Source organism: Salvelinus sp. IW2-2015, linkage group LG22 (assembly GCF_002910315.2).
Source record: "Salvelinus sp. IW2-2015 linkage group LG22, ASM291031v2, whole genome shotgun sequence".
Classification (NCBI taxonomy): domain Eukaryota; kingdom Metazoa; phylum Chordata; class Actinopteri; order Salmoniformes; family Salmonidae; genus Salvelinus; species Salvelinus sp. IW2-2015.
The window spans coordinates 17,477,334-17,492,586 of NC_036862.1; the positions used below are offsets into that span (position 1 = coordinate 17,477,334).

Here is a 15,253-nt window from a genome sequence, read left to right on the forward strand (position 1 = left end):
ATGCTGTTTTTTTCTCTTTTCTTGTTCTTTCGTCTCTGATCTGTCGTCTTGCTCTCTCAATTCATCCCTCTCACTCCTTCTCTCAATTTCCTCTCTCTCCTCATCTCATCTCTCTCTCTTCTCTCTCTCTCTCTCTCTCTCTCTCTCTCTCTCTCTCTCTCTCTCTCTCTCTCCCTCTCTCTCTCTTTTCTCTCTCTTCTCTCTCGTCTCTCGCTCTCTTCACTCTCTTCTCTCTCGCGTCTCTCCCAAACTCTCTCTCTTTCTCTCCCTCACGTCTCTGTAAAGTCCTCAGAGTGACAGGGGGCTGGAAGAGTGAGATGGGAATGTCAGTCGGTGAACAGGACCCGTGCGCTGCCCTGGAGGACCCCAAATCACCCACTGATTTGTTGCCCAATTATTGAAAATAAGAATAAGGAGAACTATCACAAAAATTCAATACATCCGCAAAGTTGAAATGTGCAGAATTTGTGGCACGTTATAACAACGCCCTGTCCTGCACGAGATAGGCCGTGACAGGCCCGCGGCCTGCTGGGATGTCCCCCGGCCTCTTCGCTCCTTCCCGCTTCTCCTCTCCCCCATCCCACGTACCATCGCCGCCTCTCAGCACAGCGATAACCCATTATTACCCGTGTCCTGAGCCTTTGATCAGTAAATGGTCAACATCTTCATATTGCAAATGTGCTGCTCTGCCTGCATTTGTGGCACCGAGATGGCTTTTACAGCCCAGCAGTGGAAATGAATCACTCCTCTGCCCCTGCACAACGACACACAAACACAAGTATAGCATGCAAGCACACACACACAACACACAAACACATAGAGGCAAGCAAAGCAGACAAACACACACTCACACCACTAGCAAAAAGAGAACCGAAATGGAGAAACTGATCGATGATGAACGACCACAGACGTTACAGGCCAGGGCTGATTAAGAGTGAAGGCTGGGTGTAAAGTTCCGACTGTGGGAGTATGTGGGGTGTCAGGTCCATTTGATTATGAATATGCCAATGCTCCGTGCCGTGAATCAAAGGCTCCCTCGTGAGGACGGGAACGGGAGGGGGAGGCGCGGGTGAAATGCTTCCATATTTCTTGTGAATATGCAATATGTATTTCATTGGGGCTCTTTATGGGCATGGGGGCTAAAGCTCAGTTTGTTTCCCTCCTTGCTCAATGAGAGGCCATAACTCGCSSGCGCATTAGGAGCCCTAAAGCTGTCCGCCGTATTGAGCCGGCGTGCAAGATAAGACACTTTAGTTTGAGAGCGAGAGGCTGAGGCTGAAACAGCTAGGCCCACCCTGGCTGTTCTTCTGTCTACTGAGGCAACCCTCCCTCTGGTACACACGGGTTCTCAGTCCTCTCTGGCTGTTCAGTTCACTTGTGTTCCTCCCTCTGTGAGAACTCTCTGTATTGTCTACTACCGGTGAGATAAGTCAGAATCAGAACAAACAGCTTTGAGATGTCATAGATTTGTAAATATTTTCAGTCAGGTTCACTAGAACTCATTTGATATAATARGGAGTGTGAGAGGTCTAATCGCGGGAACAAGGAGGATAAATGCCCACACATTTACTTAATTGTGATTCCCCCAAAATCCCCTTTAGATGTAACCTCCCCCCTTTCCTTCCTCCTTCTCCTCCTCCTCCTGCTCTGTCTGTGTGTCTGAACTTGCTTGTTGCTGTAGTGTCTCTGTGGGGCCAGCTGTTGATTAGTTATCTTCAGATGTCAGTGATGCTGAGAGCGCCTTAATTAGCGAGATGCATTCTCAATTGTTGATCTTATCTGGAAACAGATGTCGGAGGGAGGAACTCCCCCRCCCTCCCTGGGTCCCTAAGAGACTGTTACCCTCGCGCTGATACAGAGCAGTCCCCCTGTCTTACCCACTCTGTGCCCATTCCAACAGCCCTGCATCACTCTCCAAATAAGCAAATATATATACAACCCTCAGTGCTGTTAGCAGTACAGGGTGGAACCCAGCTAGAAATCCCAGGCCTATCATGTGGACAAATAAGTGATTGTAAATTAATCTAAATGGGAATTTTCAGACATTTACAAGATTATTTTACTAAAATTAGTGAAAAAAGCATATAGCTTGCAAGCTGAGAAAAGCATGTTGTTTTTAAAAACGGGTCTGAAATCCAGTGATAAGCAGTGATGGCTTATAAATGGCTGATGCCTGGTCAGTAGTTGCTGGTGATTGGCCAGAGCCATGCGTAGTCTGAGTGACATGGAGGGTGTTATGATGAGGACCCATACACACATGGGGGGGTCTGGGGGTTTAGGGGAGGCAGAAGCACAGAGACATGTAGGTGTAGATGAAACTTACCACAGGATTCTGAACTGGCATACGAAACTGAGGGGCGGGACAGAAGGAAAAGCAGTCAGAACCGGGAGTGGACCACGGATCAACAGCTTTTTATTGGACGCATATGGGCATTGGGTGGGGGAGGGGGGGGGGGGGTGATGATGTCACAAGGGTCAGGTGACTTGGTAACAAAACCCGAAAATGTCCAACTGTAAAAAACATTTTTTTTAAAAGAGACCCGTGGCCAGAGTGTTTCTGGACTGATTTGTGTGTCCAGACATCATAAAGTAATAAAGATGGCCTAAACGCTGTTACTGTTTCTACTGATAGGACACCTCATTAAGCCACGTGCCACGGCCATGTGGTGTTACAGAGCTAGAGACTGGTTCACAGTCTGGAAAGGGGACATAAATCAGACGACTCAAACACCAGTAAAACCAGGCCTGAAACGGCCAGTAAAAACCAGGCCTGAAACGGCCAGTAAAAAACCAGGCCTGAAACGGCCAGTTAAAAACGCCAGGCCCTGAGAAAATGTTTTTCACTTTCCTATGGGCCAATTTTCACTGCTGGGAAGAGCGAAAGCATGAATGTCAACGCACGTCAATGCACACACACCACACTGAGTCATGCTACACACGATAGAGAAATCACAGGCAGCGCAGAGTCCGGGGGCAAAATTCGGATACTTTAAAAGGGTATCATTTTTTATATTGTAGTCAAAGACACATATGTGAGAACTTTTCAGTTTATGCCCTTTTCAGTCTTCCACATTCTCCCACATCTGGTTCAGATAGCTGAGAACAAGGACAGACCAGACCCAAATATGCTTTAGCATGGATCAGACTGAACACTGCCTCTGGTTCCCATCAGAACCAGACCACCTCAGACCACCCCCAGACCAACCCCAGATCGCCTCACCTGCCTGGGCCTCAGAAGCAAAGAGGCCCCTGGTCTGGCAGTCCCTGTGAAGCAACCAGCCAGACAGGCGTGAGAGTGGAAAGCGACAGATCCTACCTGTGGATGGAAGAGGAAGCCGGGGGCGGGCCGCATGTACTTGTCTTTCAGAGCCTCAAACGGATCGGTCATCTTCCTCTTCTCAACCCTGCTAATATTACAACTCTATCAGTTCTTAGACACCGACACTCTCAAAGACATTCACATCCAACAATATAGGAAAAGGTACTTATAGGAAGGTAAAGACACATATTGCTAACACAGAATGTAAAAACACACAACAGGTCTAAATGAGACTGATAGTGTTTTATACTTATACTGGTGAGGTTCAGTTCTAGAGATTCACAGTACCTGTAGATGGGGTCCATGAACAAGGGGGTGGGCCTGGCGTGCTGCAGAGAGGTGTCAGTTTTAGGTAGCTCCATCCCTGCCTTGTCTTCTCCAAACACGTGGATCTTCTTTGATTCCTCCCCCCGGGGGGCGTGGCTACTGCTGCGGTTCCTGGTGCCGCCCATGCTCAGATCCAGCGGCTGGTCCTGATTGGTGGAACGTGAGGAGGCCTCCGGTTTGGATTTGGAGACGGGGGCGAAGGGGGCGAGGACCTTCTCCTCCTGCTTGCGCTTTGTGGTAAGGTCAAAGGGCGACTCAGAGGTCCTGCTCTGGCGCTTCTTGGAGGGTTCGTCAGGTGGGGACTGGGGCTCCCCCTTTAGGCCTGGAGGTCTGAGCTCTCTCTCTGGGAAGGGGTAGACGGGTGGGGAGAAGGTTGGAAAGAAGGGCAGGGGGAACATGGAGGGGTAGGGCAGGGCGCCTACCTTCTTGTCCTGCAGGCCCGCCAGCCCCGTGGAGCCAAAGTACCTCTCAGCGATGGAGGCGATGGCCTTGATGGAGTCATTGACCGCCCCTGAGACAGCCGTGTGCTCGTCCAGCGAGGGCGGGAACAAGGCGGGGCTACCTTGGAACTCCTTAGTGTGGTTACTGATCAGGGTGGTGGGGCTCTGGGGGCCTCTGCCCGCCTTCCTTTTGGGCCCTTTCCCGTTCTCCCGGGGTGCCCTCTCCCGCTGGCCTTCGCTTTCCATGTCGCTCTCCAGCTCCGAGCCTGACGTGGTATCCAGGTCGCTCCCACTGGGAGTGCTTACGTCATCCAGATCGCTGCTCTCCGATTGGCTGCTCATCTTGCCGCCGCTGTGCCTCTGCTTGGAGGAGGAGCCATGGGACTGTCGCTGCTCTGTCCCCTGTGGCTGCTCGCTACCGGGCAATGCCTCCTTGCGGAGGGTCTTGAGCAGTTCTCTGGCCTCCAGGGCTCCGGGGCTAGGCGACAGGAGGGGGCTCTTGATGTGCTCCATACCGGGACCTAGGGGCCGTCTGACTGGGGAGGTGGCCGGGATGAGAGGGGGTCGGTGGTACAGTCCAGAGGAGAACAGACCCGGGAAGCTGAAGGGGAAGCCAGGGGCGGTCGGAAATGTCAGGCCGCTGTGGTGCCGGTTCCCAAAGTAGTCTGCCAGGTTGGCGCTGCTGTGCCCCATCCCACCCATAGCGGCCTTGTCCATGGCACCAGGGACACCGGGGAGGGACATGCCTTGGGCATGAGCGAACAACCCCCCTGCCGTGAAATGGTTTTTGCCCTCACAGAAGCGCCGGTGCTTGTTGAGGGAGGAGGTGGTGCTGAACATCTGGCCACAGTCTTTACACTTGATCTGGGTACGGCAGTCGGCGTGCATGCGCTTGTGGCGGCACAGGTTGGAGAACTGCGTGTAAGACTTGTGGCACACCTCGCCTGCAGGGAGAGGGAGACAGACACGGGGCACTCAGAGGCATGTCCAACATCACAAACACACATCTCTGAGAGTACATCTCTGACCATAAGAGCCAAGAGTTTTCCCTATGATCCAGTTGTCAGGAAGACCTCCAGGCTTTAGTCGTGACACTACACATGCATTTCAGAAAGGGGGACTACAGTACATGAGAGACCAGCTGGGTGTAAGATGTCCTAGTCTGAGAATGTTATTTCAGTGAGGTGAAGGGGGAATGAGATGAGACATCAGATCCTGGCATTGTCATGGGGCTTTGTTCCTCTGGGCTGAGACCGAGTCAGTGGAACCCATCACCTGCACATCAAACACAGTGCACCTCCAGGAATTGTACTCCAAGGAGACCGTAAACAAACACACACACAGGTACACACGTACACGTACATACACACACGTGTGCACACAGACATGCATACACAATAGATATTCATATAACTCACAATAGACAAAAACACACACATGAGCACACATACACACACATATACACACACACACATAGATATGCAGACACATTCAAAGATATTAAAATATCACATAACACATGACACACACACACACACACAGAGAGACTCACTTGCAGACACACGGCACAATGGCTCTATTTTGAGCCTGTGAAGGAAGCAGAGTTGAATGAATCCTATCCTGCAGGTCCGGTTCCCAGGGACAGGGCTCACGTCCTCCGCTGCCCACCTCCCCCCTCACCCCCCACTCCCCACTGGCCGAGTCCCCCTCACCCTGTCCCTGTCAGCTAGCTCACTGTAACCTTCTCACAGTCCCACAGTCCCTTCTCTGTCTGACTCCACCCTGCTATGTGGCAGACCACATTGTTGAARAGAACCTAGTGTTTAGACCAGGGATCTCCAACAGGTCTCCAACAGGTCTCCAACAGCTACCAGTAGCCCACAGCCCACATATGTGTAGCCCGCCAAACAATTCTGAAAGTACATGCAATTTTTCACCGAAAACTGTGATAAACAAATCTCACAAGTATCAGACACCACAAGCTCCCAGCTACTATCTAATCAACGCAACATTGACATTATCCCACCCCTGGTTAGCCACTATTGGCTTAAAAAGGAAAACCTAACACAATGTCCGCCAATTAATTTCCAGCAATATTGCCCCATCTGTCTATGTGGTTCGCTCGTTTGTCTGTCACTCCGTGTGTATCCAGTTGATGTGATAACCATCTTGTGGGTTGACAGAAATACTTTCCCTAAAACCTTCTCAATTAAATGTTAAATACAAAGTAGGTTTACCTGGCAGAAGTATATAATGAGTAAGTATATCATTTGTATCTATTATTTGCTATCATTCCTCACTCGCTAGACGCACAATGAATGACTCCGGAGGGGATGACTGCCATTTTACGGGCTACTAACCAGCTGTGCTATTTATTTATTTTTCACCTTTTTTGTAACTTGTAAGAATTTGTCGACGAGTAGTTAAACCACCACTTCCATCCGTATTATTGGCCAACGTGCAATCATTGGAAAACAAACTGGACGATCTACGATTAAGACTATGCTACCAACGGGACATTAAAAACTGTAATATTTTATGTTTCACCGAGACGTGGCTGAACGACGAAAGAGCTAGCTGGCTTCTCCATGCATCGGCAGGACAGAGCAGCTACGTCTGGTAAGACGAGGGGCGGGGGTGTGAGTCTATTTGTCAATAACTGCTGGTGCGCGATGTCTAATATTAAAGAAGACTCAAGGTATTGCTTGCCCGAGGTAGAATACCTCATGACAATCAGTAGACCACACTATCTACCAAAAGAGMTCTCATCTATATTATTCATAGCCGTCTATTTACCWCCACAAACRGATGCTGGCACTAAGACCGCACTCAACGTGCTGAATAAGGCCATAAGCAAACAAGAAAATGCTTATCCAGAAGCGGCGCTCCTAGTGGCCGGGGACTTTAACGCAGGCAAATTTAAATCCATTTGACCTKATTTCTATCAGCATGTCACATGTGCAACCAGAGGGAAAAGAACATTAGACCACCTTTACCRCACACACAGAGATGCATACAAAGCTCTCCCTCATCCTCCATTTGGCAAATTTAACCATAATTATATCCTCCTGATTCCTGCTTACAAGCAAAAACTAAAGCAGGAAGTACCAGTGACRRYCTCAATACAGAAGTGGTCAGATGATGTGGATGCTACGRTACAGGACTGTTTTGCTAGCACAGACTGGAATATGTTCAGGGATTTACCCAATGGCATTGAGGAGTARACCACCTCAGTCACTGGCTTCATCAATAAGTGCATCGGCAATGTCGTCCCCACAGTGACCATACGCACATTTCCCAACCAGAAACCATGGATTAAAGGCAACATCCACAACGAGCTATAGGCTAGAGCTGACACTTTCAAGGAGCAGGACACTCATCTGGACGCTTATAAGACATTCCTCTATGCCCTCAGATGAACCATCAAACAGGCTAAGCGTCAATACAGGACTAAGACTGAATCCTACTACACCGGCTCTGATGCTTGTCGGATGTGGTAGGGCTTGAAAAATATTACGGACTACAAAGGGAAACCCATCCCCGAGCTTCCCAGTGACGCGAMCCTACCAGTTGAGCTAAATGCATTTTATGCTTGCTTCGAGGCAAGCAACACTGAAGCATGCATGTGTTCCGAACGACCGTGTGATCACTCTCTCTGTAGCCGYTGTAAGCAATACCTTTAAACAGGTCAACATTTACAAAGCCACGGGACAGGACGGATTACCAGGACGTGTACTTGAAGCATGCGTGGACCAACTGGAAAGTGCCTTCACTGACATTTACAACCTCTCCCTGACCGAGCCTGTAATACTTACATGTTTCAAACAGACCACCATCGTCCCTTGCCCAAGAAAGCGAAGGTAACCTGCCTAAATGATTACAGCCCCGTAGCACTCACGTCAGTAGCCATGAAGTGCTTTGAAAGGCTGGTCATGGCTCACATCAACACCATCATGCCAGAAACCCTAGACCCACTCCAATTTGCATACTGCCCCAACAGATCCASAGATGACGCAATCTCAATCGCACTCCACACTGCCCTTTCCCACCTGGACAAAAGGAACACCTATGTGAGAATGCTGTTCATTGACTTCAGCTCAGCATTCAACACCATAGTGTCCACAAAGCTCATCACTAAGCTAAGAACCCTGGGACCTAAACAAGTCCCTCTGCAACTGGATCCTGGACTTCCCGATGGGCCGCCCCCAGGTGGTAACGGAAGGCAACAACACATCTGGCACGCTGATCCTCATCACTGGGGCCCATCAGGGGTGCGTGCTTAGTCCCCTCCTGTACTCCCTGTTCACTCACAACTGCATGGCCAAGCACGACTCCAACACCATCATTAKGTTTGCTGACGACACAACAGTGTTAGGCCTGATCACCAACAACGATGAGACAGCCTATCAATGTCAGCAAGACAAAGGAGCTGATCGTGGACTATAGGAAAAGGAGGGCCGAACAGGCCCCCATTAACATCGACGGGGCTGAAGTGGAGCGGGTCGAGAGTTTCAAGTTCCTTAGTGTACACATCACCAACGAACTATCATGGTCCTAACATACCAAGACAGTTGTGAAGAGGGCACGACAACACCTTTTCCCCCTCAGGAGACTGAAAAGATTTGGCATGGGTCCCCAGATCCTCAAAAAGTTCTACAGCTGCACCATAGAGAGCCTCCTGACCATTTGCATCACCGCCTGGTATGGCAACTGCTTGGCATCCGACCGTAAGCCGCGACAGAGCGTAGTACGTACGGCCCAGTACATCACTGGGGCCAAGCTTCCTGACATCCAGGACCTATATACTAGGCGGTGTCAGAGGAAGGCCCAACATTTTTTCAAAGACTCCAGTCACCCAAATCATAGACTGTTCTCTCTGCTACCACACGTCAAGCGGTACCGGAGCGCCAAGTCTAGGACCAAAAGGCTCGACTTTTTACATTGACCCCCCCCKCCCRCCCKCCCCCRTGTTTTTACACTGCTGCTACTCGCTGTTTATTATCTATGCATAGTCACTTTACAAATGACCTCGACTAACCTGTACCTCCGCACATTGACTRGGTACCGTTACCCCCTGTATAGAGCCTCGTTATTGTTATGTAATTGTCTTGTGTTACTTTTATATATATATTTTTTTTTTCACTTGAGTTTATTTACTAAATATTTTCTTAACTCTATTTCTTGAACTGCATTGTTTGTTAAGGGCTTGTAAGTGCGGCAGGTAGCCTTAGAGCGTTGGACTAGTAACCGAAAGGTTGCAAGATCGAGTCCCCGAGCTGACAAAGTAAAAATCTGTCGTTCTGCCCCTGAACAAGGCAGTTAACCCACTGTTCCTAGATTGTCATTGAAAATAAGAATGAGTTGTTAACTGACTTGCCTAGTTAAATAAAGGTAAAATAAAAAAGTAAGTGTTTCACCTTTTGAATTCGGTGCATGTGTCAAATAACATTTGATTAAAGGGGAATTATACAAAAAATAACATTTTTTTTTGTTTTCTTCCAGACCAAAAAAAGGTATTCTGAGTAGCTTGTGACATGGCTCTCATGCTAGAAACGGTTGGAGACCCCTGGGCTAGATGATAGCTAGATAAAAAGAAACAGTCATATAGAGATCATATCTATWCATACAGTAGCTAATAGTCATTCTGTTTCATATTCTCTATTGAAATTCTCTATTTCTACATTCTTTATTCTACATTGGCATCCGTAAAAATGGAAAGTGGATGAAATTTGGATATCAAAACATACTCTTAAATAATATGTATGATATTGAATAATATTGCAATCTATAACTTTATATTGATTCAAATATTTACTCAMCATACAGTATGTAGTCTAAAGGTGATTGTTTATTCATATGGTGGTATGGAAATGAATTGGYAATCTTGGGTAAGACAATGACGTGCATACCTTGCTGTAATAATTAATGTTCTTCGAATCCAGGGCAAAGATCTCAGAATGAATGATTAAGTCTTTGAAGGAGTCAACGTCGTAATTGATCAAGAGATGTTGAGTCTAGGCGTAAATATTTGATGCGCCTGAGGCTCGTTGGCTAACGTGGGTGTTGTTATCCGTTTCCTCTCTGTTGTAGAACGAGTAGAAACAGTGGCTGTAAATCACACACTCCTGACATTTACAGACTTACAACAGACACACATGACACACAGGGTGTGAGGGACCTGATCCACTCCACACGTGTGTTTTGTCAGCTCACCATAAACTGTAACTAAATATTATAAACACATTCCTGTGAAGAGCAGCTTTGAGTAAGACAGCCCCAGTGTCTGAATGAATGATTATGGCCAGAGTGGTCTCCAGAAAACCACCAGCATAGGCTTTCCACCTTGGTACACACACACACACACACACACACATGCATGCACACACACCCACATAGGCATGGACACAAGCAAGCATGTAAGTGGACACACACATGCACACAGACAAACATATGCACAGGCACACACACATGGACACACACACATCACATGGACACACAAACATGGACACACACACACACACGTATACAATACAGTAAGCTGACCGACATGTTGTTCACACAGGCAAACAAACACGGAGGACGGACACACACATGGTCTCTAACACATCTGTCAGGGCAGAGGGTGTTCTGTCTTTTTTCACAGTCTTTAGCTGTTTTTAAACCTGCATATTTTCAACTGATTACTGCAAATGGACTCCCATTTGGAGCACAGTGGAGGGGACATGTGGTTGCTATTTGTGTGGAATGGTGCGTTTGGAGGGGGAGGCAAGGGAGGGGGGAGATGGGGGTCCGCAGGCGGACACAGCCCTTCTGCCCTGTGTGTGGGGTCACCGTGCGGGGTCACGGAGCTGGGGTCAAAGGGTGAAGGTCATTGTGCTTTGGTGTGTGAGGTGAAAGATTGAGAAATCATTATTAGGGCCAGGAAATTCTCCTGACTACTTCACCTAACAAGGAAAAACTCTGAAAATAGGTTTTCTCTGAAAAGCAAAACTGGGGTCTGGTCAATATGTGTTGTGGTTGTGGTTGTAATGTTAGACCACAGGGGTTGGCATTTACAGGGAGTGTGAGAGAGAGTGGGGTCAAAGATAGGAGCTCTGGGGTCAATGGAGGGGAGGTCACGGCTGGTTGAACAGGTCAATGTTTGGGACAACAGTAGGGTTAAAACGTGAGGTCATAGTGTGAGGTCATTGCTAGGGGTCACTGGGTCAGCATGGTGTGTGGTTGTTGAGATGGGGGAATGGGACACGTACTGCTATTAACAGAAATAGCACTCCCCTGTGACTACAATTCCTGTGGAATGAAAAATGTTATGCTCTCCTTTTGCAATCTTGTAGATTATAGATATAGTATGTACATATTACCACAATCAACATGACACTTTCAAAATGAAGTCAGTACCATTCAAAATATCATACATGAAATGTATAGAATTAATCCTACTATCACAACATATTATATTCAATGATATTCAAAATTGATAGATAATAAATAATACCAAATAATATTAATTCATATTAAAGTGTTACTGATTGGAGGTTTTTTTATGACMTAAAATACTGATATTTAAAGGGGCATTTGACCCTAAAACCACTTGTTCATATATTTCTCATCAGTGTACCGTTAATATGGTTTTAAAATATTATATTGCACATATACAGTACCAGTTAAAAGTTTAGACACAKCTACTCATTCAAGGGTTTTTCTTTATTTTTACTATTTTCTATATTGTAGAATAATAGAGAAGACATCAACYCTATGAAATAACACATTTGGAATCATGAAGGAATCAAAAAGGTGTTAAGCAAATCYAAATATATTTTATATTTGAGATTCTTCAAACTAGCCACCCTTTGCCTTGATGACAGRTTTACACACTCTTMGCATTATCTCAACCAGCTTCATGAGGTAGTCACCTGGAATGCATTTCAAGGTGTGCCTTGTTAAATGTTAATTTGTGGAATTTCTTTCCTTCGTAATGCGTTTGAGCCAATCAGTTGTGTTGTGACAAGGTAGGGGTGGTATACAGAAGATAGCCCTATTTGATAAAATATCAAGTCCATATTATGGAAAGAACAGCTCAAAATAACAAAGAGAAACGACAGTCCATCATTACTTTTAGACATGAAGGTCAGTCAATACGGAAAGTTTCAAGAACTTTGAAAGTTTATTCAAGTGTAGTCGCACAAACCATCAAGCGCTATGATGAAACTGGCTCTCATGAGGACCGCCACAGGAAAGGAAGACCCAGAGTTACCTCTGCTGCWGAGGATAAGTTTATTACAGTTACCAGCCTCAGAAATTGCAGCCTAAATAAATGCTTCACAGAGTTCAAGTAACAGAACATCTCATCATCAACTGTTCAGAGGAGACTGCGTGAATCAGGCTTTCATGGTCGAATTGCTGCAAAGACACCACCACTAAAGGACACCAATAATAAGAAGGGACTTGTTTGGGCCAAGAAACACGAGCAATGGACATTAGACCAGTGGAAATTTGATCGATGAGTCCTTGATCGATGAGTCCAAATTTGAGATTTTTGGTTCCAACCGCCGTGTCTTTGTGAGACACAGACTAGGTGAACGGATGATCTCCTTTTCTGTGGTTCCCACCYTGAAGAATGGAGGAGGAGGTGTGATGGTGTGGGGGTGCTTTGCTGGTGACACTGTCAGTGATTTATGTAGAATTCAAGGCACACTGAACCAGCATGGCTACCACAGCATTCTGCAGCAATACACCATCCCATCTGGTTTGCGCTTAGTGGAACTATCATTTGTTTTTCAACAGGACAATGACCCAACACACCTCCAGGCTGTGTAAGGGCTATTTGGAGAGAAGGAGAGTGAGGGAGTGCTGCATCAGGTGATCTGGCCTCCCACCGTGAAGAATGGAGGAGGAGGTGTGATGGTGTGGGGTGCTAGAATACCTGTGTTTACTTCCTGGAAAAGTCACCCGGCCTCAACCCAATTGAGATGGTTTGGGATGAGTTGGACCGCAGAGTGTAGGAAAAGCAACAATAAGTTGGAAAAGCATTCCAGGTGAAGCTGGTTGAGAGAATGCCAAGAGTGTGCAAAGCTGTCATCAAGGCAAAGGGTGGCTACTTTGAAGAATCTAAAATAAACATATATTTTGATTTGTTTAACACTTTTTGGGTTCCTATATGATTCCTTATGCGTTATTTCATAGTTTTGATGTCTTCTCTATTATTCTACAATATAGAAAATAGTAAAAATAAAGAAAACCCATTGATTGAGTAAGTGTGTCCAAACTTCTGACTGGTACTGTATGTACAAGCCTCATAGCTATTATAATAGAATACCTGTGTTTACTTCCTGGAAAAGTGTCATGGTTATGCAAAATGAATCCTATTGAGATGTTTTGCTCTTGCTTGATTTTGGGTTCAGGAGAATGGAAGCAATATATCTTCAAAACTTGAATGTTTTCTTTGACTGTATCAAAAGTGGACTAATGAAGCATATATGAAGAAATGGTTTTCAAGTGAAATTCCTTTTAAAACAATTAGAGGGTCAAAGTCGGTATGGGACTGCTTTATAATCTACCATGTAGTAACTAACATGTCGACTAGTATTATGACCGGTAAGAACATAAGAGAAGGGGTGTTTTAGCGATTTTTCTAAATGAGTTCCAACAAGCTCGTAGAATATGTGGAAAAAGCGTGCAGACTTACATATGAAGGGTCTGAGTGACTTACATATGAAGGGCTTGACACTGCTGTGGATGTGCTTGTGCTGTTTCAGGCCAGAGGACGTGGCAAAGGTCTTCCCGCAATCGGACAGGCGTGAGCCCGCGCCCCCACGTGCTGCGAGCGGATGTGCCTCTGCAGGTTACTGGGGTCTGTGAACACCTGCTGGGGGGGGGGACGAGGGGACACACGGGGGGTCACCCATCTGCGACTATGGATGCGGTACATGTAGAAGCTGCATGCACACACTTGATCACACATTCAATTAAACTCAAATATAATCTAATACAGGGCACTCGATCCGTGCTCCTGGAGAGCTACCCTCCTGTAGGTTTTTGCTCCAACCCCAGTTGTACCTAACCTAATTCAGTTTATCAACCAGCTAATTATTACAATCAGGTGCGCTACATTAGGGTTCGAGAGAAAACGTACTGAATGGTACTGTAGCTCTCCAGGAACAGGTTGGAAAGCCATGCTCTAGTAACATACACGTGAACCCACACCCACCTACCCCACCCAAACACAATTGTACCTTTGAGCAGGTACATGACTGTACCTTTGTGCGCTTTTCACATTCGTAGTGCTTGCCACTGTCATGTGACATCTGATGACGAATCAGGTTGGATTTCCAGTTGAAGCCTTGGGGCACTGGTCACACTTGTAATCCCTCTCCTCTGAGTGAGACAGAGAGTGAGCTTCCAGACTGCAGGAGAGACGGACGGACAGACAGACAGACAGACAGAAAGACAGACAGACACAACAACATTATTACAACACTGCGTCACTAGCCTCTCAACTAAAAACACCAATGCTGTAAAAGGGGAGTAAATGAAGTGTGCAAACAAAGACCTTGCCCAGGATCAACAATAGTTCAAATGACACTGTCCACGTCACTACAATATATCATCAAGACTATAACTATAGATTCAAGTTGATGTGCAGCCATCATCAGGCATGTGAGGGGGGTGCAGGTTGAGTGACATAGAGGGGTTCTGAGCTGAGGGGCCTGAGGGGGCCTATCAACAAGGGGGAAGGAGGACGCGCTTCTCACCTCTGGAGGTCGGGGAACACCTGGTCACACTCCTTACACTCCTGGGGACCGTCGTGGCTGAGCTGTGGGACAGGTGCAGGTCGTGGGGCTCCAGGCCCTCAGGGCCCTCCAGGTCACTACTGTCCCCTCCAAGGTTCCCCAGGAAGGCTGAGGGGGTGTCCCACATGGAACCTTCTGGTGTCCAGCAGCTCAGAGACAGACTCAAAGAGCTGGTCACAATCCTCACAGCGATACTGTCTCTCCTCTGGACAGGGGGGGAAGGGGAGGAATATCTTAGGTGTGTGTGTGTGTGTGTGTGTGTGTGTGTGTGTGTGTGTGTGTGTGTGTGTGTGTGTGTGTGTGTGTGTGTGTGTGTGTGTGTGTGTGTGTGTGTGTGTGTGTGTGTGTGGTTGTTTGGTGTGTGGGTTTGTGTGGTG

At 47.0% G+C, this 15,253-nt stretch overlaps 1 protein-coding gene across 1 annotated transcript in view; it reads right to left on the reverse strand.

The window, feature by feature from the left end:
• The window catches only part of LOC111949772 (MDS1 and EVI1 complex locus protein EVI1-A-like), a 31,333-nt gene that overhangs the window by 11,777 nt on the left and 4,303 nt on the right, over positions 1 to 15,253 (reverse strand). Inside the window, 8 exon segments of the mRNA XM_070433849.1 lie at positions 2,324 to 2,350; positions 3,317 to 3,404; positions 3,608 to 5,030; positions 13,796 to 13,873; positions 13,876 to 13,951; positions 14,343 to 14,425; positions 14,428 to 14,489; positions 14,838 to 14,899. Of these exon segments, the coding sequence (XP_070289950.1) occupies positions 2,324 to 2,350; positions 3,317 to 3,404; positions 3,608 to 5,030; positions 13,796 to 13,873; positions 13,876 to 13,951; positions 14,343 to 14,425; positions 14,428 to 14,489; positions 14,838 to 14,899 (1,899 nt within the window).